The sequence below is a fragment of the Mastomys coucha genome, unplaced genomic scaffold (genome assembly GCF_008632895.1).
Source record: "Mastomys coucha isolate ucsf_1 unplaced genomic scaffold, UCSF_Mcou_1 pScaffold20, whole genome shotgun sequence".
Classification (NCBI taxonomy): Eukaryota; Metazoa; Chordata; class Mammalia; order Rodentia; family Muridae; genus Mastomys; species Mastomys coucha.
In genome coordinates this window covers 91,171,895-91,197,769 of record NW_022196903.1, presented here as the reverse complement: position 1 = coordinate 91,197,769, position 25,875 = coordinate 91,171,895, and the positions used below count along the sequence as shown (strand labels likewise).

General features: G+C 45.0%; 1 protein-coding gene across 6 annotated transcripts in view; it reads left to right on the top strand.

The window, feature by feature from the left end:
* The window catches only part of Frmd4b (FERM domain containing 4B), a 319,697-nt gene that overhangs the window by 192,604 nt on the left and 101,218 nt on the right, over positions 1–25,875 (top strand). For all 6 annotated transcript variants that reach the window (XM_031382703.1, XM_031382704.1, XM_031382701.1 and 3 more), the window contains 3 exons: positions 1,806–1,871; positions 3,716–3,810; positions 11,823–11,915. In XM_031382703.1, the coding sequence (XP_031238563.1) occupies positions 1,806–1,871; positions 3,716–3,810; positions 11,823–11,915 (254 nt within the window). The remainder of the gene's footprint in view (positions 1–1,805; positions 1,872–3,715; positions 3,811–11,822; positions 11,916–25,875) is intronic.

Sequence of the window (25,875 nt, the reverse complement as noted above, 5' to 3'; positions counted from 1 at the left end):
ACCAGGCTGGCCTCGAACTCAGAAATCCGCCTGCCTCTGCATCCCAAGTGCTGGGATTAAAGGCGTGCACCACCACCGCCCGGCCGCTTTGAGTTTTTAAAGTAAGTACTCTGGTAGCCCAGGAGATTGGCCTTGAATTCACTTTGTAGCCAGGACTGATCTTGACTTTCTGTTCCTCCTGCCTCCACTTCCCAAGCACTGGGATTCCAGGTGCACACCACCACCTCCAACTCAATTTGTTTTTCAGACTGGTTTTAGAAACGTCTGAATTTTTATACCATGCTTGAAAGGAAAAGAATGTTGTCCAAGCTTTTCAAACGTGATCTAACAATCTCAACATTCATGGGCAAAAATCGACACAGCAACTGTGATGTTGCTCATCTCAGTGCTGGAGACAAGCCTGGGTAGCTCTCAGAAGGAGACCCATATGCTGTAGAGCAATACATGCTCCCATGCCACAGAACATGTGTGAAAAATAAAGCCCTAGATGGAATTTTTCCAAAAATAACCAGAGTGAAAGGCGCAGGAGGTAAAGCCTTGAACTGGAGGTTATATGAGTGTGCATGCACATACACACTTAGGCGTAACATGGATAGATGGTTTCACACAAAAAAACAGTGCGTGCTTCATTTGGAAAAGTGTCTAAAGTAACAATATTAAAGAAAGACATTTAGTATAAAAGTGTAAGCTAGAGGCTAGGGATGTTGCTCATTGCAGAACATTTGCCTAACATGTGTGAAACTCTTGGGTTCAATCTCAGCACTGCACAAAGAGCTGGGAAAAGAAAAGACAAACTGGGAACGGTGGCTTGCATCTGTAATCCCACTGCCCAGCATGTGGAGGCCAGGAGCTTTTAAGTTTGGGGCCAGACTAGACCATACAGCAACGCTGTGTCTGAAAAAGAAGAAAATACCTGTAAATATACATATCAGAAGTGAACATGAAGGTGGTCTTCAGGGTGCCCCTCAAATGGGACGGTTTGGAGGGTGAGTTTATCAAGAGAAGAGTCGTGGCTTTACAACCAGCATTTCCCAGCACTGCGATTTCAATGTAAAAAAAAAAAAATTACATATTGAAAATTGATATGTCAAACTGTCAGCTGTACACCTTAACTGCTAACTATAAACGGGGATCTATTAAGAGGGTGCAAAGAGTTCAAAAGTTGAGGCCTTTGCACTTGAACTTCAGTCTCATGTTCCTCTCCTTGTATTAAAAGTATCAAATTTACCAGAGTGCAGACATGATGGAAGGTGTTTACATTTGTAAAATGTCATGGTGACTCAAGGAAACATGCTTGTTTCTGAGAGACCTGCTTCTCTCTGCATGATCTATGCCCTGTGTGAGGTTGGCCTACTATACGGACATTGGTTTTGCTGTTGCTATTGTTTCCTAGTACATTAAGCAGTCCTAGCTTTTTAATCTTATTCTTACTTTGAACCCACGAGAACATCCCCAGGCATGCCCAACCTTTTGACATTGTGACGCGGTATTATTATCTTCAAAGTTCACATTCAAAAACTGTACAGTCGAGTTATTAAACAAAAAACAAAAGAAAACAAAACAAAAACCTCTCATGTTGTCTTAAGTGTGGTTTTGTGTTAGGCCCCTTTCGTAGCTGTCCTTGGCCTCATGCAGCCTGCAGGCTGCAGTTCATAGAGAGTCTTGCACGTCTATATAGTAAGTCTGTTTCTGGGAATCCCAACTGATGAGCTCACTGGAGCATGCCACATAAATAGGTAAAGCGAGTCTGCGGGTTTCTGGCAGACCAGGCCTGATCCATCTCTTGATTGTTTTTGTCCCCACAGATGACAGAAGGCAGGCATTGCCAGGTTCACCTGCTGGATGACAGGAGACTGGAGCTACTGGTTCAGGTAGGTATTGGAAACTCTCGGGCAGTCCTTCCCTGCCCTCTTTGGAGCGTGGCGGCCCGTGTCCAGTCTGTTCACCTAACCGTGCCTGGAACTCAGTGCTTCAGAGTGGCTGAGGGAGAAGAGCTCGCTCTGAGGTCAGTCATTGTAGTTTAGTCTTCCTGACAAAATCCTGATTACATCAAGCTACTTGATATATGTGAGTGGAAGCTCTTTGTAAAACATGTGACACTACTTGAGTTTTTAATCTATTTTACTTGTTGGTGATTTTCTTTCTGTTTGCCCAACATACTGAACCAAAAGTGTTTTTTTTTTAAAAATAGACTTGTTGAGATATTCTGTTATACTCATAGATTGGTGTCTAGACTAGTCACCATCAGAGAGAATTTCTCTGGCAGCTAAGGGGAGCAAATGCAGACCCATAGCCAAACACTAGGTAGAGCTCAGAGGACCCTGTGAGAAAAGGGAGGGAGGATTGTAGGAGCCCATTCAGGAGCCTGGTCTAGGACACCAGGAGAACACGGCCCACAGAATCAACTAAGCAGGGCTCATAGGGGCTCACAGAAACTGACACAGCAGTCATGGAGCCCACACTGGGTCTGAGCTAGGCCCTGTGCATACATGCTGTGCTTGTTTAGCTTGGGGTGTTTGTAGGACTCATAACAATGGGAGAGAGGGTGTCTCTGACTCGCTTGCCTGCTCTTGGGACCTTGTTCCTCCTACTGGGTTGCCTCAGTCGCCTTGATATGAGGACTCAGGCCTAGTCTTATTGAATCTTGTTATGCCCTGCTCAGTTACACCATTGCTCTTTTCTGAAAAGAAACCGAGGAGCAGTGGATCTGGGGGAGAGGGAAAGTGGGCTGGAGACTGGGAGGAGTGGAGGGAGGTGAGTGAGGCTGAGATGAGGATGTATTGTATGAGAGAAGAACAAAAGGAATTGTTGAGGTCCTGTGGCCAGGCTACACCTGTGGCTGACCTAGGCTCTTCTTCAAGACCAAGCCTGCTTTATTTTTCTCTTTAAGATTTGTCCCTCACACACACTGTACTCAAGGTGCAATTAAAATTAATAGGACAAGAGCCAGAAAGATGGCTCCATGGACCTGAGTGCTTGTTGCTCTTGTAAAAGACCCAGGTTCCGTTCCCAGCATCCACATGATGGTTCACAGCCATCCACAACTTCAGTTCCAACCTCCACAAGCACCAGGCCAGCACACACTGTACAAACACACACTCAGAGGAAAAAAACACACTCATACATAACGTAAAATGAATATCTTTGAAGTGAAGCAGAGGAATAGCACGTGAGTTTCACCAACTTTTAATCCAGATTTCTTCCTGTTTCCTTCTCTCCTACCCCTGCTTTCTCTCTGTCCCTGCCCCTCGTCCCTTATTGTCTTTCTCCTCCCTCCCTTTCTTCCTGCTTCCTTGCCTTGCCTTTCTCCCCCACCCCCATTTTGTCTCCTCCAACTGGAGACATCCATACTTCAGACCGTCATCATGAGCTGAGAGGCTCAGGGTTGAGAAGGGAGCCGCTCAGGCTGCCGTCCAGTGGCGCCTCTTTTCCACAGTCCCTGCAAGGCCAGCACCAATCAGTCATCAGCTGGACATTCTGGAAGATTCCAAACCACACTCCCCCCCCCCAGGCTTATAGTACCCCCAAAGCTCATAGATAGTTCCTTTCCTGGGTAGATGCTCAGAGCTCAGTGGTACCGATGGCTTAAAGAAGGGTATTTAAGAATCACACAAGCAAGAAAAAGCTGCTTTTGATGGTGTAGGGTGGAGGAAGGGGCTAGTGATGGGAGAGACAGGCGAGCTGGCCGGTGCTGATCAGATTCGTGTTTTGACAGCCCAAGCTTTTATCAAGAGAGCTGCTGGACCTTGTGGCGTCGCATTTCAACCTGAAAGAGAAGGAGTACTTCGGAATAACGTTTATAGATGACACGTGAGTGTTCGGGGTTCTTCATGTCTTCGCCTTCTGCCTGGACTAGGCACTTGCTGATTCTCGTGGTGGGCAACAAGGGAGAAAGTATTTGTCTCCTGTCTAGTTGTGGGTTTCTCAGTGTGGAAAATCTTTCCCCACAAATGTCGTAAAGGAAGAAAAAAGGAGCATAGAGCATTTAAAAGTCTTGCAAATACCGACAAGTGTGGTGGCAAATGCCGTGGCAAATGCCGGTCGTCTCAGAACTCAGGAGGTAGAGGCAGGTTGACAGATGCCAGTTCTAGGCCATACTGGTCTACATATCGAGCTCTGGGCAAGACACGGCTGGGAAGCTGGAGAATGAAACAAACAAGCAAACCTCAAAATGTGTTTAGAAATGTGTGTTAATGAGTTTGTAGTCTATGTTACATGTCATTTTGAATGAGTGGTAATGTTCCTTAATTCACTCCATGTGTCAGTAATAGAAACACTTAAGTTGTTATTCATGAGTATCATGAAGCTAATTTAGTGTTTTGGTATTCATGGTTAGACAGTTTAAAACCCAGTTTGTGACTTACCATCATATATATATGTACACATATACATTTATATGTATATATATATATGTGTGTATATATATACATATATATGTGTGTGTATATATATATTTGAGTATTGAATTATTTTTTCCCTACAATCTAAGTCTCATGCATGTTACCTCAGAGGGTTTTTTGTTTGTTTGTTTTTGTTTTTTTTCCCATTTATCTTCATTTTTCACATTAACATGTTGGAGTGTGTGTGTGTGTGTGTGTGTGTATCTCTGTCTGTTCTATATCAACCTAGTTTGTCTGTGTTATATGTGGTCTGATATGTTACGAGAGGAATCCTTCCCTTTTCTGAAGATATTTTTGCAGAGTCCCTTAAATACTAAAGTCCAAGAACATGTGTTCCAGATACAAAATATGCTGGCCAACCACACGTTCTTTGCATAACTTTCTCTATTTGAGCAGTTTTTTTTTTTCAGTTGTCCCATGAAAATGGGTAGAAAGCAACCTCAAGAAGGAGTTAATTTGTTTTCAACACCTTGTACCCTGTAATGCTTTCTAGCCCAGGGCCTCTAGGAAACCTAACAAAATTGCCAACTCTGGCTGCCAACCCAGATGTTCAAGATGCTTGTGTAGAGATGTACAAACCCCAGAAAAACCTAGAGCCTGCTCAGAATGTTTACTGAAGATGATTCAGCCAAAGAAGAGGGGAGCACAGTGGACATTGCCCTCTTACCCAGAGTCACCCCAATATATGTTCACTCAATAGCTGGTGAAGTATTTGATTGTCTGCCCTCTGCTGGATAAAATAGGAAATGTGGGTGTCTGGTTTGTTTGGGTTTTTTTCCCACAAATCTCTTCCAGAAAGTTCACGTGAGTCAGTGATTAAACTGTCATACATACAAGACTCATGGCCACGAATACATAGTAACTGAATGATAAGCTATGAATCATAATTGCCATGAGTGCTGTCATTTAGGAGGCCATACCGAGATGACGCTAAAAGACTGAAGACTGGAATAATGCATGTGTTTAATGAATGTCTCCTGAGTGTTTACAAGCTACCAAATGGCATTCAGCTGTGAGCAACGTAGTTAAGATCTCTGCTCGAAAAAGTTGCTAACGCAATGCCGTGATCTAGTTTAACAAGCAAAGAGATGATAAGAAAATACCAGAAACTCTGAATGCACTGAGATTGCGTGAGACGCCATATTAAGGAAAGGTGGGGGGATAGTTTTAGATAGAGTGGGCCAGGATGATGTCCAGAAGACAGCATGCATCGAACACCAAGAACTGCATCTACAAACAAAAGCCAAACTGTCCAAAGGTGGAGGCCAGTTTGACTTTTGTGTTTTGTTATGATGTTTGTTGGTTTAAGACAGGAACTCAAGTAGTCCAGGCTGGCCTTGGAACTCCTGACCCTCCCGCCCTGCCCTCAGTCCTGGGTTATATTTATGTGCCACCATGCTTGACTTAGTTTCTGTTCTAAGGAATGTAGGGAAAGCCACTGTGGCAAATGTGCCAGAGAGCAGGACGGAAAGAAGTCCAAGATTTGGCTAAGAATGAGATGGGAGAAATCCCATAGAGTCCAGAAGCTGTGTGACCTGGCAGCTGGATTTGACATCGCTGACACTCAGGTTTCACACCTGTGACCTGTGCATAACAATACTCTTCACACATCAAATGCCATATGGGAGACTTTTGTGGTTATTGTTATTCTAGGGGCTCGCTGCATCCTCTTGTGGCTTTTAAATATCTACCAGGGTTCCCACCTCACTTTAGATCATTTAGTTCCCAAATAAAAATCACTGAGATCTTTAGATGTATAATAAGCATTGAGGCACTAGAGCTGGGCAGATATCAACCCTCCATGCCATTTTGTCTGTTTCCCTGACGATAACCCCGAGATACCACTTGCCGTATTTCGTTTGGGCCACTCCTACTCCATCAGGCCAGCCCTTGTGGGTGTGATCCATGCTGCCTCAGGGTGACCCCTTCCTTCTTCTCCTCACTCTCCTGGTCATAGTCCCTCCTGAGACCCCAAGCCCAGGAAATTCACTTCACCCCCTCTTTTCTCCCCAACCCTGGCTGTAGGCATTTTATTAGCCAATCGGGTAACTTGGGCAGAGGGGTGGGGTGGGGGAAGGTTTAGTAGCATCATTTGGTGTATATGAGACTCTCCTCAATGGGGGGGCACAGATCTTGGGGGGACAGTGTTTAGCATTTGAATACATAGCCGCTGCAGACCAACCCCCTACAGGAGACCCATAGTCCAGTGTTGCATTCTGTGCTTCAGGGCACGTTAAGTAAGAATGCAGAGTCCAGAGCACAGGCACGCATGTAAGAGAGGCTTTGCACAACACTGGCGTGATTTCACAAAGTTATCTCTAGAAGCAGGGAAGACACACAGAGCCCACGGAGGGGAAAGGAGGTGACAGCCCAGGCAAGCATCACTTGAAACAAATGTACGCTGTGCTCTTGCTAAGTGGGAAGACACTAGCCAGGGAGTGGATTAAGAGGTGAGGGAAGGACAAGATCCCAGGTGAACCCCTCGAGGTACAGAGGTGGCAGTGCACCTGCGGCCACTGAAGGAGGTCCGTGGAGGGAGAGCAGGATTTAGAACTACAGTGTTAGCCAGCACGGAAAGAAGGGGCCAGGAGCCCTAAGTGCAGTGCTTTGTCCAGACGCCCCAATTGCTTCACAAAGAAAAGGAAAAGGTCTGGGGACGATGCTACCATGCCTGTAATCCTGGCACCTGGAAGGTGAAAACAGGTATACTGTGCACTCTAGGCCAGCCTCACCGATATATGAAACTCTATCAAGAAAGAGGGGGCCTGGGGTGAGCTCACTGGGTAAGAGAGCTTGGTGCACAGTCATGAGGACCTGAGTTCTAATCTCTGGGATCCACGTTAAAAAAAAAATAAAAAATAAAATAAAATAAAACAAAATAAAAAAACAGCCTGGCTACATGCATCTGTAACCCTAGGGAGGAGGAGGAAAGGGGACTGCTGGGACTTGCTGACCGGCAGACTAACTCCAGATTCAATAACAAACCCTGCCACAAGGGAGCAAGACTGAATGTTATAAATTAAAGCAAGATACCCACTGCTCTCTTCTGGTCTCTGCATACATGTGTGCGGATACACTACAAACATGTACATCACACACATACCAAAAAGAGAGGTGGCACAGCAGGAGTGATTTCCTCGGAGGTCTTGGGCCACCACCTTCCTTGTCTACCCTGGGATTGGTGGGCTCCTTTCCGACATCCTCTTTGTGGACCACAGAAGTCAACCTGTGTGCCCTGACTGCCCTACAGGCAACAGCAAATGTCAGAATTACAACCAGCTGGGGAAGGTGTCTCCTGGCTCTGCCTCTGTTTATTTTCAAAAGTGTGAGTAGGTCTTTTCTGTGAGACTTTGGCCATTTCTACCTTTCCAGGGAACAGGCCTGGAAATGTGTTTATGTCTAAGGGTGTCTCCTCAGAAAGTCTTGCTCAAAAGCCTACTTCTTTGTCTGGTAAATTTTTTTGGAAGGTTTCTTTTTTTTTCTCCCCCAAGCACTCCCTTTCTGTCCACCCCAGTGAAGCCAGCAGTCAGGTCCCTCCCTCTCAGGGACCTCACTGGCTAAGTTGCATTTTCCATCCTCGGTGCCACATCAGCCTTGGGACCGTGGTAAACTGAACAGAGGAAGGCAGGCCTGCAAGGGACAGTGCTAATGACTGTCTTTAGCTCAGGGAGCCAGAAGAGAAACGGGGAGGTAGACCACAGTTACATAAGGAAGGCACCAAGTTAAAGCAGGTCCCTGACAGAGAGGGCGGAATTCCTTGGGCTGCCCTTGCTTAAGGCGTCCCAGCTCTGTGTGCAGGACAGTCTTCCGCCTCTAGAGGGCAGCCTCAGCCCTCCTTCCTTACATGGGGCCCTTTTGTCACCTCCCTTCATCCATTTTGGAAAAACTTTGCTGAGTGACTTTTGTTGATGAAGAAATAACATATAAGCTTTACAAGACAATAGCATTGGATCTCTGTCCTTTCTGGTAGACAATGGTGCTTCCACTGTATAGAATCAGGACCAAAGAGAGAACTTATGATTGCAAAGAGAGGCTTATGGTCACGAGTGCTTGTCTTTTGTTTGGTTGTTTGGATGGTTTAGTTTGTTTGTTTGTTTAAGTTAATTAGATTTCCATACTTATTGATGAAAACACTTAAAAACAGCAAGATAAAAACATTAAATGAACCTCATTACATCTTTGTATTTAGGCATAGGTAATTTTCTCTATCTTCCTCAGAGCTTTCATTCAGTGGAAAGGACTGTAAATAGACTTTAAGAAACAAAACTAAGGAAAAATCTAGTATATGTATTAGTGGTGCATGCCTATAATCTCAGCCCTTCAGAAACTGAGGCAGGAGGATCATGAGATGGAGGTTGACCTGAAGTACATGTCAAGGCCAGAGTCTTCACAACAGAGGGACGCCAGTCTCAATTATAAACAGCAGAATCTAGGTTCTAGGGTGGTGACAGAGCTCGTGTTAGAGCTCTTGCCAACATACACAAACACTCAACTCCCAGCAGAAGGAAAAATTTAAATATCTAATATATGCCTTCACGCTTTAAAAGTATATTTCTACTACATATACATGAATATCTCCTTGGAGTGTTTATTATGGTTAAGGGCAGCCGCTCGTGTTATCTCCCCACTCTGACTGTAGCTTCATCCAAAGAGGTAACCAGCACCCACACCTTGTTCTATATCTACCTGGAATTCTATATTAAACTTTCTCCCCATGTTTAATTACAGCTTGCCCCTGCTTCCGTCTAACGCAATTGCAATGTGCGGCATGTGTGGTGTGCACTTGCCTCGTTCATTCTTACACAGGGTTCTGTGCAGGTTCGTAGAAAACATGTTATACATCTTAACTCATGCCACATCTCTGTAAGGAAAGACTAAAGGACATGCCCACCCGTGATGGTGTGTCACACCCTTTCGAGGATGAGGCAGGAGGATTGACATGCGAAGCCATCCTGGCTGCACAGTGAGATCCTCTTTCAAATCTCCCCCAAAGAAAAGAAAAGAATGAGAAAGGGGAAAGGAAATGGGGAGGAAAAGCGGGAGGAAGAGAGAAGGGAGAAGAGGGAGAATTCAAAGTTAGTCTAATCTGCTATAAGAAGCCTTGAAAGACTTAAAACGATGTGCCATGTATTTAAACACTTGTTTTTAACAGTTTTGAAGCTGAAGCATCCTAAGTATCACATTAAACATGATAAAATAAAATGCAAGAATCCTTTAACTTCTGCCTTTTGTTTTTGTTTCATTTTTTTTTTCTTACACACAATCTCACTGATTCTAAGAAATTTTCCCAAAGTTCCATCAAGAAAATATTGGGACAGTTCCCAGTTCCCAGCAACCATATCTTGTAATTATAGAAACAAATATACAGAAACTGAGCCCGGTGTTATAGAAGGTAGGGCATAACCATCTCAAATGGTACTGGACTAAGAGCGGTATCATTTACCCCATATTGAGAGCTCTGGGTTTAAATTCCCAGCCCTGACAGTTTTCTTGCATATTTACTATAAAAGATAACATTTAATAAATGAAGACATCCAACTTGGTTGGTGTGCGTGATGGGGTGCAGTGAAGACACCACTGGGATCGCTCCTCCATAGTATAGTTAGGAGTAAGGCTTTTACTGTGAATAAGACAGAGGCATCAGAAGTCCAGAGCAGAGAGAAAATGAAGTAGACTGGACATGTCTATGAGATATGTCTGGACAGGGTTGTCCATGAGAGAAGCTAGGAGGTGGCAGACATCAGGGGCAGCAGGCAAGTCATGTGGGCCATGAAGACGAGTAGCTGTGAGGATGGAAGGGCCAGGAGGCTAACTTGGACCTTTAAATGTATAACAGGGACTTGTGAGTGGGGACTGAGGGACTTGGAGGCCAGCTGGGACTTTGATGTGTAACAAAGGGTACATCAATGGAGAGCCATGTCCTTTCTGCCAGAAGCCAGGGAAATGACTCCTTTGTGGGGTCAGAGGGAGGGCTTGTTTTAAAAATGTCCAGGTAATGCTAGCTTTTATCTGACTTGGCCACCAGAAGCAATCCTTTTATAGTCTAACCTGAGCTCATTTCTAGACACATGGGCTGCCCGAGACCTAAGAGTTGACAAAAAGTACCTGCTTAATAAAGAGTAGCTGTTATCATATTTTTAAAAAAGATTTACTTATTTATGTATGTGAGTACACTGTTGCTCTCTTCAGACATACCAGAAAAGAGCATTGGATGCCATTACAGATAGTTGTGACCCACCACGTGGTTGCTGGGAATTGAACTCAGAACCTCTGGAAGAGCAGTCAGTGCTCTTAACCACTGAGCCATCTCTCCAGCCCCAACTATTCTCATTTATACTGTTACCATTTGGACTTACCTTTCCCATCTGCTTTGTTTCTAATTTTTTAAAACTATTATGTCGTAAACATATTTTCCTGCATGTATGTATGTGCACCATGTATATAGAGTGGCCATGGAGAACAGAAGAAGGCATTGGAACCCCCAGATGATTGGTTATGATCCAATCTGTAGGTGCTAAGAACCAAATCCCAGATCCTGTGCAAGAGCAACGGTGTTTGCTTCTGTTGAGCCCTCTCTCCAGCCCGCTTTTCTATCTACTTACATTGAATGGCAGCTTGGAATTTCCTGAGTTTGTCTTTTAATTATTTATTCAAGGACCAAAATAGGCTGGAAAATGTTTTCTAGCTTATAACAGATTTTGCTGGAATTTGACATCCCCTTCTCACCACCAGAAATGTGTTCTGAAACTGGATTTAGTTTAAGCACATTCAAACAGGCTCTAAGATGGATAGGCCAGTTGAACAGCGTTGGAAATCATGTAAACAATCCATGGAGCGTCAAGCCATAAAGGTCAAGGTCTTGAGAGAAGTGTTTATACCTGTGAACTGATGAGGCTAGGGAGTAAATAAATATTTAAACATCTGTAAGTCATGTGTCCATGGAAACAGCTCCGGAAGAGTGCCGGCCTGTGCGTACATTAAAGACTGTACTGCTGTACTTGCGTCCCCTAGATTTGTATCTAGAAAATTTGTTCCAAGCAATTTTACAAGCTTGTTTTACGACCACACTGCCTTTCTCTGTATAGATTTAGATAATTAATTTAACAATAAGTTTAACAATACCCTATAAGTATTTGGACTATTTCCAGACTTTTGACTATCAAAGTGAGTGATTTTTTTATATAGGGGTCATTTTTTAATGTGCAAGTTCCTCTTGACAAGCTTCTCCAGTTGGAAATGCTGGCTCGCAAGTAGACAGCATTCAATAGGTGTGGCAGAAATGGCAGAAATGGCCGAAGCGGCCTCACGGCCTGTTGTATTCTCTGCCTGGTGTGAAAGCGTGAGTGCTTCCAGGCAGCTGTGCCAGCACCGTCTGTTGCTGAACTCTCTGTGTCATCCTCTACCTTTGCTTTGTTCTTGCAGGGGTCAAGAGAACTGGTTGCAGCTAGACCACAGAGTTCTGGAGCATGATTTGCCTAAGAAGCCTGGGCCAGCCATTCTGCACTTCGCTGTCAGGTATGTGCAGGTGCATGCAGCCTTCACCTCCTCTTTTGTTTATTTTTATTTTTCAAGATTTCTAGAAGTCAGAGGTAGTGAGGAAAAAGAGAAAAGACCCTATGAGAACATTACCTTGAGAAAGAGAGTGCCTACTGTCTTGGTCTAGGTTACCATAGAGACTAAGTAGCGTTGTTTTCACTGAAGATGAAGGAGAGAAGCAGCTTGCGTTACTCCTCAAAGACTCTTAGAGTAAATGGAAGGCCAAGGAACCTGGGAGATTTATTTTAATGTTAAGCCTGGGGTCTTATTTTTTTTTTCAGTAAGCTATTAAGATTCTTCAAATCAGAAATCTGGCAAACATTTACTATTCTACTTTGGGAATAATATGTGCTAGAGATGTTGAAACAACTAACTTTTATACAGTTCCATGTCTTAATTGAAACTGAAGATACAATGCGAAACAACTGCACAGAGAAAGAATTATCCCAACAGCTCAGAGATCTGAATTGTTTACTGCAGAGATGGACAAGGATAACTCTCACGACCCTTGCCGTGTTCTATGAGCTCTGTTCGAGGAAAACCCCTTAACAAGGTCCTGAGACCCAGGCATTTAACTAAATCAGGGGTTTTCTCAGAGCTGGCCCACCAGGAGAGTATTTTAGGATTAATTATTACCAACCTAAGAGAAGTAGAGTGTTTAAAGACTAACCAACCCTCGTGCCCTCTCCATAGCTTAAGATACAAAACATCACCAATGGAGGGCACAGTTCTTTCTGTCGTAGCCCTGCCCCCACTTTAAACCTGATGGATAGCTTTACAACGACTTTGTACTGCTGGTAGAGTGTTCATAAACCAAGCTTCCTTTCGTAAAGCTGATTCAGATGCCCCCACCGGGAAAGGTGCTTGCTCCCAAGCCTGGCTGCCTGAATTTGATCCCTGCCTCACATCCCAGCCCGAGTGAAGACAAAACAGTGGATCCCTGAGGCTGGCTGGCCAGCCAGCCAGCCAGGAGGCAGCTTAGTGAAGCCCCTCCCCCTCCCCCCCACACGAGTGGACAGCAGTAAAAGAAGAAAGCAAAGTCCAACAGTTGTCCTCTCTCCTCCACAGGCATGCACTCATACACGTAAACATGTGCCCCCAGAACAAATAAGTGTAAAATTATCTTAAACTAACTCGACATGAAGCATAGTCTAAGATCATGTGGAATTTTAATGAAGATACACCTCATGTTATACTATGATGCTGGAAACCCCACTCTCTCCCCTCCCTCCTTTCGCTTCCTCTTTCCTTCTTCTTCCCTTCTTTTCCTCTTACACCTCCTTCTCCTCCCCCCCTTCTTCCCCTCCTCCTTCATATAATATTCAGGCAAAGTAAGTCATGGTGAAATTTTACAAATATCACTGTGTCCATTATTAGTGCCCAAGAAGGAGGGCACCCCGAGTGAGTTGTATAGGTCTAAATCATAGCTAGAGAGGTATCCAAGGATCCTAAAGAAAACCTGGAGTTTACTGAAAGGGTTCTTTGATGTAAGGCGTATGTGCCCAGAAGCCAGTGAATGGAGGAGAGCGCTGCCTGTTAGTCAGAAGGTGAAGGGAAAGCTGGTGTGACGGAAGTACCTATAAGGAATGAAGTTATCCCTGTGAGCATTTCAAACTCTGAAAATACAGAATGAGGTGTTCCCCTCCACCGGAGGAAGTTCCTCTCCACAGGAATTTCCTTTACCTCTCCCTTCCCACCTTGCAGGAAAAGTGGGTGGGTTATTTAGTGGCTTACTGTCTGTATCTTACTAAGGATGGGGAAAATATCTGCTTCTCTGCTCTTGCATACTTCAGCTGGCCAGCCTCTGGCAAATGTACGGGCTGCCCCTGGCTATGTTAACTTCCGGGCACCATCAACATCCTTCTACATTAATCTTTGTGGACACTTGCCATGTTTTTTTTTGTTGTTGTTGTTTTTTTTTGCTGTGTCACAGCCCAGCCAAAGCAATATGTCTTTGGAGAATCTTAACGAATATCATTTATTTAGTGACCACATTTGTGTGCCTGTTCGGCGACAGCTGCTGAGGTCTAGCGTGTGTCTGAAAATTCCAGAGAGCAAACCCTGCCTTCCCTTCCCTTCCGACAGTCCTTCACAAAGCCTTGCTATCTTCTGCAGTAGGTTCCTGGAATTCCACAGCAGTTGGTGGTGGCTTGTTCCTGGGGCTTCTGTCCCTACTTAGCACTTATCTCAAATGTCCTGTGACTGAATCTTGTTAACTTTCTCTTCTCTGCTAGCATAATTGAAACCCTTATCAAGGCTTTAATGATTCACTTAACTCATCCTCCCAGCAAGACAGGGACATCATCATAGCCTTTATTCTTCAAAGGAAGCAGTTGTTACTCCTGCTAAAGAAGTGATCATGAAGAAGCACACAGGGTAGAACTCTCTGAATCCTGAATGGGCTTCACTAAGGTCACAGAGTGGAGGATCACAGTCCAGGGACAGCTAGCGAATGGCTTTTGTCACATTTGCTTGTCACAGTGGTTTGCCTGGGGTTCTTGCACCATCAATTAGAGAACAAAGAATTGTCTGTCGGTGACATTTCCATCTGAGGAAAGAACCCGTCAGGTTGCTTGTGTTGACTAGAAATGTAACCAGGGGACTCAAACTAGAATTTAATTTTTTTTTTTAACTAGAAAAACTTAGGTATTATTAGGCTCACTTGTAATCCCGTCCCCAGTGAAGTCAATCAGGTGGATCCTTGAATCTTGCTGGCCAGCAAGCATAGACTGCTTAGTGAGAGCCTTGGTAGTGAGCATCTCTGGGTGCAGGGATAGGGGATAACACACACACACACACACACACACACACACAAATGCAAACAAAGATATTATTAGGTTGTTTTGTACTTTGAATACTATAAAGGCATCTAAATTGTCAGGGGTCCCTCATGTGTGGACACTAGGTGATATGCTGGGAGAACACAGGGGCCCCTAATGCATGGACACCTAGTGATGTGGATATGCTAGAATACAGAGCAGAGAGATGTCAATAACATACTAGGATACAGAACACAGGGGTCTTTTATTCCTGGACATCAGTATACTGTGCTAGGGCACATTAGAGCATAGAGGCCTTTCATACACAGCTGTGGTGGTTTAAATATGCTTGGCCCAGAAAGTAGCACTATTAGGAGGTGTGGCCTTGTTGGAGTAGGTGTGACCTTGCTGGAGAAAGTGTGTCATTGTGGGCACGGGCTTTGAGACCCTCCTCCTAGCTGCCTGGGAGACAGTCTGCTCCTGGTTTCCTTTCAGTAAAGATGTAGAACTCTAGGCTCCTCTAGCACCATATCTGGCTGGATGCTGCCATGCTTCCTGCAATGATGATGGACTGAACCTGTGAAAGTGTAAGCCAACCCCAAATAAATGTTCTTTACAAGAATTGCCTTGGTCATGGGGTTTCTTCACAGCAATGGAAACCCTAAAACAGAAGTTGGTATCAAGAACTAGGGCTATTGATGTGATAGGCCTGGTCATACTTTTGTTGGAAAAATGTGGAATTGGGGACTTTGGATTTGGAAAGCTCTGGAATGATTTGAGTGGGGCTTAATGGGCCATTCTCGTAGGTCTATGGAAGACATTGATGCTGAGGGTGATTTGAACTGTGGGAGCCTGGCTCAAGAGGAAAAAGAATGTTAGTATGTAGCCCAGAAAGTGTTTTTGCGGTATTTTTGTAAAGAACATGGCTGCTTTTTGGCCTTGTCTGAAGAATCTGCCTGAGGCTAAGTCTAAGGTGAAGAGAATCAGATTAATTGCACTGACAAAGGAAGTTTCAGAAAAACACAGTATAGACTTTGTCCTCTGGTTTACATTCATGAAGAACATTTTGATCAAGTGTAGCAAGGTTAAAAAGTAAAAATACAAAACGTTTGGCTCAAGTAGTAAAGGGGCACCAGGAAGTGAAATGGAGCTGAATCCTGTGTTCCAGGAGATAAACAGATTAAGGAAGTGGTGATCTCAGGGCAAGATCCCACCCTGCTAAGCTTATTGTTTGTGTTTACAGTTGAACAAGGAATATTATGTCATGTTAGGGATTATCACATGGTTATTGCTTTCATTTGGACTTTTAATCTGGAGCTAACTACTACCCAAAAATGTAAGTCACACTTTTGATCCAGATCTTGAAGAGTAGTGGCCATGAAAAGTTTTGGGTCAGGCATGGTGGTACACACCTTTCCAGCAGATAAAGGGCAAGATGATCTCTGAGTTCAAGGTCAGCATGGGACAGAGCAAGTTCTATGTGAAAAAAAAAAAAAAAGCTTAGGTCCATGCGTGGTAGTGCATGCCTTTAATCCCAGCATTCAAGGAGACACAGCTGAGCATATTCAATCCACCACAATGGCCATCCAGGTGGTGAGCTGGCACACAGTGAGAAATGATCCCCACCAGTGGCCATACATTGCTAGGATGTCTATCACTGTTATTCTTAATGCCACGATTGAACATACCCTGATGCTGACACCAGAGATAGGGTAAGCAAGCTGTTAGGAGGGGGTGAGGGCATAGGCTGTGTTTTATTTCCTCTGAGGGAGGGAGAAGTGGAGCCCAGTGTAATCATATTGGAAACTTTCTCAAACTATGCACAAGCTCTCCCCTTTAGGACCAAAGCTTCCACCTTACCCTCCGACCTGGCCTACGTTCTACTAATATGCCACGGGAGAGGGTTCTGTTGTGGAGTCCCTCTCTCAGTCTTCCCCATGTGAATCTCTGCCTTGTTTCTGCTCAGGAGAGACAATCATGGATGAGGAGACTTCTGTGCCATCCTTGTCTGAGAGTAGATGGCCATCCCTCAGTTTACTGTTGTGCCCATTCATCTGGTAGTTGTTGAGTCCCTACCCTAAGTCTGGTTCTGTGCTGGTGCTGGGGTTGCAACGATAAATGATGATGACAGAGTCCTGGTCCCACAGCCATTGGGAGTGACATTTAAAAAGTGAATGCCTACGCGGTATCCTATGTAAGCGATTCTGGAAAAAAAAGAAAATGCCCTTGGGGTGGAAATTGGGGTGTGTCGGTGCAGCCAGGGCTGCTGTTTTAATCAGAATGGTCCAAGATATCTTATCATAGAAGCTGTTATCGGCAAAGACGTGGAGACAAGGCTAGGAGGTATCAGATCTCTGGGGAGGTTCACCCCAGGCCAGGAGACTAGTTAGCAAGCAGGCTGGGCACTGGGAGCATGGCTGGTAGGGAGCTGTGTTTCTGGAGAGAACCCAAAGGAGGGAGGGAGGGAAGGAGGAAGGGAAGGAGGGATGGACAGAGGGGGGGGGAGAGAGAGAGAGAGAGAGAGAGGCTTGGAGTTCAGGGGCAAGGCACTGAGGCTTGTGGGGTTTAAGAGAGGAGCTGGGCAGTTTCTATAACAGACTCACTAGGGCTGTCGTGTTAAGTGGAATGGGGCAGGTGCAGAGAGGGCACTGGAAGGAATCAAGGTAGGAAGTAGTTGCAGGAGTCCTGGAAAGAAGTGAGAGAGGGGAGGGAAGTATACTGCATCCCACACACTCTAGCCGCTTGGAGATGATGAGAGAGACCTTCAGCAAGGTCTTGTGAGGATACAAGAGGAGACAGAGGGTATGAAATGACTTTACAAAACTTTATCAAATGCAAGAAAGTTCTGACCATGTGCTTTTTTTCTATGGAGAAGTTTCCTCTTTCCCATAATGTAACAAGCCCTCTAGTGGGAAATGGGCTAAAAGTTTGATATGTGTCACCTTTACTCCTGGGCTGGGGGCATGGCAGTCCTACCAATGAGAAAGAAAATGAATCTATACTTTTTAACCTGGCACTCTGACACAGGATACTTCCTCATAGAGGAGGGACAAAAAGAGTCAAAGGAGAAACACACAGTGTTTTCTTTTTGATGTCAGTGTTACACACACAATTTACAAAACCTCGAAGATACATGTTACATTATGTGTGTGAGGACCGTTGAGGGTAGGAGACACCTTCTGCCAATCCCGAGTTCAATCCAAGGATCCACATGCTTAAAGGACACAGCACAGGCTCCCAGTAATTAGCCTCTAACATATGTGTGCATGCACACATGCGCACGCACACGCACACACACTAAATAAAGCGTTGAAATTTTCAAACAAAATTGGAACCAATGTGCACATGACCCGTTTGTGAATGGACATATTATCATTTATGAATGTGAACCATCTCCATGTGAGCTCAAACCTCCCCCAGGGTTTCTGGGGACCTCTCCTCCCTGCCTGGGGTTGTTATCTTACAGCTGTAAGTTATCTTTGGCAAATGCTCGCCTCTTTGGTAATGGAGCCCAGATGTGAACATTTGAGAAGCTGATACTGAGTGAGCTATTACAAGCCTGCCTAAATCAGGAGTGCAGGGACTTGCCTGACCTCCCTGGAAAGGCTCCCAATCCCTCAGGGAGGGCAGCAGCGGGAGGAGGGGGCTGTGCAGGCTGGTACCACCCTGATCCACCCACTGGGACCTCAGTGCCTTTCACCAGCCTTATCCCCTGAGTAGCTCTTCGGCGCACTGTTCCTTTCCTATGGGTCTTTTTCTTTTCCCTTCCTTCCTTCCTATTGGCTCTGTCCCAGATTGTATCCATCCTTTCCCTAGCACCCCAAACACTGCTGGAGACACTCAGGGCTGAGAACTCCTCAGCCTGGAAGAGAATTCTGTTAGGAGGAGTGAGGGGAAACTGCTACCATTTTGTTTGCTTATTGGGAACAAGGAGCATTTGAAAGCCTGCTGCATGCTTTGCCATCCACCTCTGGCCTGCTGTGGGCAGGTTAGACCTCTGGATAGAGGAGAGCAAGGACTAGCAATGATAATACACACATACTCTAATTCCAGCACTCAAGAGGTCAAAGAAAGAGGTTCTTGAGTTCAGGGCCAGCCTGGGCTGCATAGGGAGACCTTGTCACAAAAATAAAAAGTACAAGGAATGAGTTCTGCTCTAGGGAACATCACAGCTACAACAGTGGGCTTCATTACTCTGCTAGATTTTGAAAAAACACTTTATTTTTATTTCTATTTATTTTTATTATTTTCAATGACAGTGAGGAGAGATTTATTGTTGTAGAAAGATACCTCAAGCAAATTCTAGGTGAAAAAGAAAAGATCACAAAATAGTGTATTTAAAATGAAAATGCTTTGTGAAGTATTTAAACACATTGACAAAGAGTTGCAGGGGCTGGAGAGACAGCTCAGCAGTTCAGAACACTGAATGCTCTTGCAGAGGACCCAGGTTCACTTCCCAGCCTCAAATATGGGCAGCTTACAACTATCTGTGACTCCAGCTTCAGGGGATCTGACACTCCCATACAACTTACATGCAGGCAAAACATCAATGCACATAAAATAAAAATCAATTAATCACTTGAAAAGAAAAAAAGAGTTTCAGATGTTAGCAGTTTAAGCCTCTGAGTAAGAATGCCTTTAGTGACAAATATTGACACCACTTTATGTTCTTCCTGCAATGGGCAAGAGTAAATTATTTGAGTAAATCTTGTTGTTGTTTTTTTAATACAAGTGCAAAGAGTAATAAAAAGAAGCTCTCCCATGGCTGTGAGGAGGCAGAGGAGGAGGAGAGTGGCAGTCACAGGGCAAGGGGGGACCATCTTTTTAAAGAGGAGTGTGATTAGCCAAAGGAATAATGGATGCCTCCCAGACTCACAGAAGGGTGGGCAAGGGTGTGAATCTTCAAAGTCCCCCACCCCCATGTCAATCCCTTCTGGATGCAGAGCATCCCAGAACCTGGGAGTAGCTGGGGATGTTTTAATGTCAATTGTGAGTGGCCAGACCGATTCTGAACTTCCCAGTGTGTCTAGGTTTCCACTCCTGAGGTTCTACCATTCTACCTCAAGTCCTGAAAGACTAGAATCCCCTGAGCAAATTCCCAGACCAGATTTAAGTTTCTTACAAATTTGCATTACTGCTCCTAGATCAGATAGCAGGCTGTCTCTGTCTCCTGTGTGTGTGTGTGTGTGTGTGTGTGTGTGTGTATCTCAAGCCAATGAAAGAAAACTTAAGGTACAGTAAAATAAAAAAGTAAGAAGGTAGGGGCAGTGACATGGCTGAGTGAGTAAAGGCACTTGCCCTGAACTCCTGGTGACCCCCAGAACCCATATAAATGTGAAGGAGCGAACCAAGTCCACAAAATTGTTCTCTGACCACCACATGCACACTGTGGTAGCCTGAAAACTCCACCCCCTACATCCCCCCCCCACACACACAATTATCCCCCCAGGAATACCAAAGATAATAAACTTTTCAAGTTAAACATGTGGTATGCTCTTTCACACAGGGTTTCTCAAGGGCCAATATTTGGGGCCAGCTTGTCTGTAAAACACTGAGAGGCATGCCTGGCCTCCTCCACCCACTGCCAGCACTCCAGCCCAAGCCCTTGATCCACATCCCTCCACCCCCATCATGGACAGCAGGCTTTCCTGCCATTCTTGTTCCCATCCCAACTTCTTCACTTCTCAGCCACGAAATTTTGGGTGCAGAGCAGGTACTGCTAATCTAGTGTAAGGGTCTGTTGGATCATCACATGTTAACAGCGATGGAGGCTTCCAATGCACCATAGGTATTTGTACATTTTAAGCCACAGGGTCTGTCTCCATGTGCTGAGTGGATAAAATAGCCCATGAGGTGATATACAGCCTTTCACTGGGGAAGATTTGAGAGTGTCTGGCTTGGGTCTGACCTAGTCCCCTCTGCTCAGGGTGGATGGTCTTAGCATTTATCTTCATTAGTCACCACACCCAGCTGTCCTCTCCTCACCAGACATGCCTCCCCTGCTCCTTTTCCCAGTTTGTTGCTAACGCCTTAGCCTCTGTTTGCCCCTGGGAGGTCGACAGAACTCTGCTTTGAAGAGACAAGCACTTAATAAACCATCCTTAAGGATGCTCACTCCAGACCCTAGCAAGTCACAGCAAGGACCTCACACTCCTCGTACAAGGTCACCAGCCCTGCCCTTCTAGAGAGCTTGGAAAACTCAGTCTTCTTTGAGGGGAAGAACAAGAGGGCAGGTCCCTACAGCCTCAGCTGGGTGTCCTGTCTGGCTTCGCTAGCCAGTCTGGAAATGCAGGAAGGAGGAAGTGCAGTTCTGGCCCTGAGCTCCTAGGAGAAGCAAAGAATGCTTCTCTTGGGAGTTCTCCAAGACAGCTCCCCTCACAGCGGTGGATGAGAGCACAGGGGACCTCCTTCCATTACAACTACTGTGGGACAGCTGAGAGAGATGTGCTTGGAGACAGACATGCATTTACATTAAATTATAACTCAGCCTTTAGCATGCATGGTGGGAGACCATGCCTGTACTGTAGAGTCATTACAAGTAATAAATAGGAATTGATCACTCTGTTCAGAACGTGGCTTAAGATCTGATGAGAGGCTTCCTAGGCATGTGGTTAAAGTGAGTTCTCTATGTATGTATGTATGTATGTATGTATGTATGTATGTATGTATGTATCTACCTACCTGCCTGTCTACCTACAGCGCTCTCTCTCTCTCTCTCTCTCTCTCTCTCTCTCCCCCTTTCTCTCTCTGATGTATGTATGTATTCATAGGTGTAGGTGCCTATGGGTTAGCGAAAGCATCTGTATGTGTGAGTTAATGGGGGCAAGAGGAAGGAAGCACTTTGCTGAGTGTGCTATTTCCACGGCCAGAAGTTCTCCAAACTATCCATGGCAGCTTAGAGAAGCTATGGTGGGGTGTGCTGATCTGGTCCCAACTCTTGCCAGGCATCAACTCAGTTTTGTTATGACTACAAAATGATTGAGTGATTCCTGCCCATGTCACTTCTTGAGAAGATTGCCACCACAAGCCCAGCCAAGACCTTAGGAAAGAAAGAAAGTCTAGGGGCAGGCTGGGCTACAATAGCCATATGCTAATAATTACTAGTGCCATGCATTCTATGCCATGTAGTGTGTGCTGCCCACTATGTTTGTCCCAAGGGAAGAAAGACATTGGGACCCAGACTGATGACCTGAAGTCTGGAGACAGACCTTTGTAGGCTTTGAGACAAGTGTCACCCAGCCCCACAGCATTGATTTGATCTTTATGGATAAATACCATGACATAAAAATGGTGGCTGCCCAAATATCAGTAACTGTTCAAAGGAGAGCCCATCCAAGGAACTCCAGTGATGTGTGTGTGTGTGTGTGTGTGTGCGCGCGCGCACGCGCGCGCTATCGTGTATATGGAGGTCAAAAGTCAACCTCAGATGTTGTTCCTCGAGCAATGTCCATCTTGGTTTTTAAGACAGGGTATCAATGCCCTGGTGCTCACTGTCTGGCCAGCAAGTGTCAGGGATCCACCTGTGTGAAGTGAGTGCCACCATACCCAACTTCTTACATAGGCCTCATGGCTTGAACTAAGAGGGCAAGCTCCTTACTAACTGTGCCACCTTTCCATACCCTGTTCTTTTCTATATACCATCTTGCTATCTGACCAGCAAGCCATCTTCTTCCAAGTGTAGTCTGTCTTTGTCGTAATGGCATTGACTAGAATGTCATGTTCTAGAATTCTAGAATCTAGAATACGAGAGAACCACAAGGAAGGTGAGAATGTGTTGAAGGGCAGGAAAAGAGAGGACACGAGCTGCCCCAAGCAATTCTTCTTCCCAAGAAATTATCCTTCATCATGTTTGTGGTTTGTCTCCAGAGAAACGCCTATTCAAAAAACCTGGCCATCAGATTAAGAGACTCATGGTGAAATTCCTCATAGTAAACTTACAGAGAATAAACACTATCTTTTTCGAAAAGAGCTGAAGCAATAGATGATCATGAGTGAGTCCAGATAGTCACCATCCCTGAAGACCACCTGTGCTTTTCATATACCCCCTACACCTGAAGTTGTCACAGAGATTCCCTTGACAGGATAGTGGATTCAGAGAGCTGGTAATTGCATGTCTGGGCACTAACCAGGGAGAATTGGCAGAGGCTGGTGAGAAATAGGATAGGGACTTGTTCTCAGGAATTAGGATACAGTCAGGGACCTGCACATCAGTGATGAGCCCTGTGTCTGGTATGGAGGGATCTAATCATAGCTGGAAGAAACACAGATCGATTTGGTGCTAGGCCACCAGCAATGTGGGTCCTTCAGTTCTTAAAGCCTGGCAAGAGAACTGCTCAGGTTGATATGTCTTCTGCTTGAAATGGCCTTCCTGCCTCTGTCACCTGCTGACCTCATACATTCTTTAAGAGTCAGCTCAATTGTCCCCTCTCCTGTGGCCCTTAGCCGATGGATTTCATCTTGGCAGCATGCTCCCTTTTATTTATCAGCTGAGTTAACTGCATCCCTCTTGTAGGCTCCCATGATAATGTGCTCATAATGTATTTCATTGAGATTGTTACTACAGGAAAGAATTATATTTGCTTGGAACATGCACTAGTAAGTCTATTAGAACTCTGGACAAGAGAGGAGGGAGAGTATTGCATCTCTGTTCTTCAGCCTTCTACAAGGGATAGGGTCAGAATTTACTTCCTACTGCATTATCTGGTTTTACCGAAGAGAAGAGAGGAGGGCCAGAAATGCTATCTGTAGAAGAACACTGTATATAGCTTCTAGCACTTAATCTGGTTCCTTGCTTGCCAGCAAACAGGTTCCAATTGTAGCTAACATAGAAAGGAACATCATTACAGGAACATGAATCAAACAAAGCCCTCAGAGGAGACAGGGCTTCAGTGGGGATCTGGAGCGCAGGAACTAGAGGACAGAGCCATGCATTAAAGTGATACTGAAAGACTAAGTAAGATCGGGACCTCTGTCGCTCTACCTGTGTTAAATTCCACAGTGAAAGAATTGACCAGTCTAGCCTGGGCCACACAACTACACATCAGAGTGTATTCTGTCCTCCAATGATAGTCCCCTGCTCAACCTTACCCGTTCATATCTAGCCAGCAGCCTTCTCGATTTGCACATGTGATTCTCCTTGCAAATCAATGCAGTGTTATTGATTCAGAGACAGAATTTAAGAAGAAAGTGCTGGAAAGAGAGGGGGAAATCTGAATGGGAATTGGATTTTAAATAGTGTGAAGGGATTATTATGAACTTGTTAGTGTTGAAAATCCATTGCGCTTATGGTTTTTGTACAGTTCTACTTGTGAGAGGAACTTGCTACAATAGTTCAGAGTGACAGTATGCCCGAATGATCGTAATCAGCACAGTGTGTTATGGTTGTGAAGGTTGCTTTTCCTTTATGGCATATGGTCTTTGAAGGGAAGCCTGTCCATCTTCAGTGTCTTTGGATGACTATGATGTGATAGAGTTGATCCTTTTGAGCCAAGCAGGTGGTCACTCAGTAGCCGGTTCTACAGATCTAAATGTTTCTATTTGGCATATACTTTCTCTGGTTCTCTTCGTCTTAAAAAGTGGAGATAAAGTGGGGAATTCCTACACAGTGGCTGGCTCCTAGAGTGCTCTAGGTAAATGGTTACTATTGTCATTATCAATACTGTCATTACTGTCCCTAACTTCCCCATTATCTTTCTTGATTTTTGTTGCCAATCAGGTGTTCAGTGTCTGGTAAAAGAATAATTTCTAGTCATAAATAAATTCATATTTGGCTGGTTGATGGTATGTTAACAATGAATGATCGATATTCATCACTGTACTCTCAACAACGTACAAAATTAATCCTTTGGACAGCAGAATTCTATTGAATACAGAGTGTGGTTTTAAAACGTAAAGGAGGAATAGAAATATAGAATTTGGGGATGAAAAGTAGGTTTGCAATTCTATTGGTATGGCAGGAGATTCTGGGCTAGGAGACCTCTATTCTGGGAGAGCTTCTCCCTTCTAGACAGCTCCAACTCTATACATTAGCTCAAGATCTATCTATCACCTGCTAGCTGCTGCCCACAGATGCTGGCTTTGCTGTTTTGAAGGCAGAGAGAAAACATATGTCCATACATGTTAGTACACTAATGATGACACCAGTCTTGTTTCTCAATATGTTTATTAACATAAGTGAGATAGCTGCCACTCCTGAGGGCTTAGCTTCCTGTACAATTGCTCACCCAGCAGTACCTTGGAGAGGCAGCCAGAAAGAAGTTAACAGTATTCTCAACAGAGTCAAAGAAGGCCAGGTCAGACGTAGCCTATTCCTCAAGCAGAGCTCTGACTTTCCATGGCTACATCTATGAAAGGGTAATAACAGACCTGACCCTGTGACTGTTCAATGGGAGAATACATGAGAATACTGAGCATAGGCCAGCACACAGCAGGAGGCCAGTCAACAGCCAGGATCCTGATGCTGCCCCTCTAATCTCTTACTAGAAACCTCCTTGGGTTATCTTTATAGATAGAGTCAAAGACTTTTTGAAAGAGGGGGGGAGGGGGAGGAGAAGAGGTGGGAGAGGGAGAGAAGGGGGGAGTGGGAGAGGGAGAAGAGAGAGACAGAGAGACAGAGACAGAGACAGAGACAGAGAGAGACAGAGAGAAACAGAGAGAGAGGGGGAACCAGGTGTAGTGGCATAAGCAAGCCTTTGTTCCCAGTCTCCAGAGGCAAGGGCAGGCAGATCTCTGTGAGCTCAAGGCCAACCTGGTCTGCACAGTGAGGCGATGCCAACAACAAAGATTTAAAAAGGAAACAAACCCCACCACCTGGCTGAATGAGATACAGGGACACAGAACCATTCACCTTGGCCCCACAGCAGCACCCAGCCTGACTCTCTTCTTGATATCCACCATCCAGCATTGCAGTGACTGGACCACTGTCTGCTCCTTCACCTCCTGCTGTTTCCTCTTCCCTCAAGCTTCCTGCCTGTGGTTTCTCTTTGCTGCCTATTTTAGCCTCCTGGGAGTCCTTATCTTGCCTCTCCCACTCTCCAAGTGGCCACTTGTGATTAGTTTACCCATTTTTGTCCAATGAAAAGCCTCAGTTGGGAGCTTTCTCTCCCTCCTAGGCCACTTTGGGAGCATCCTCTCTCTCTCTCTCTCTCTCTCTCTCTCTCTCTCTCTCTCTCTCTCTCTCT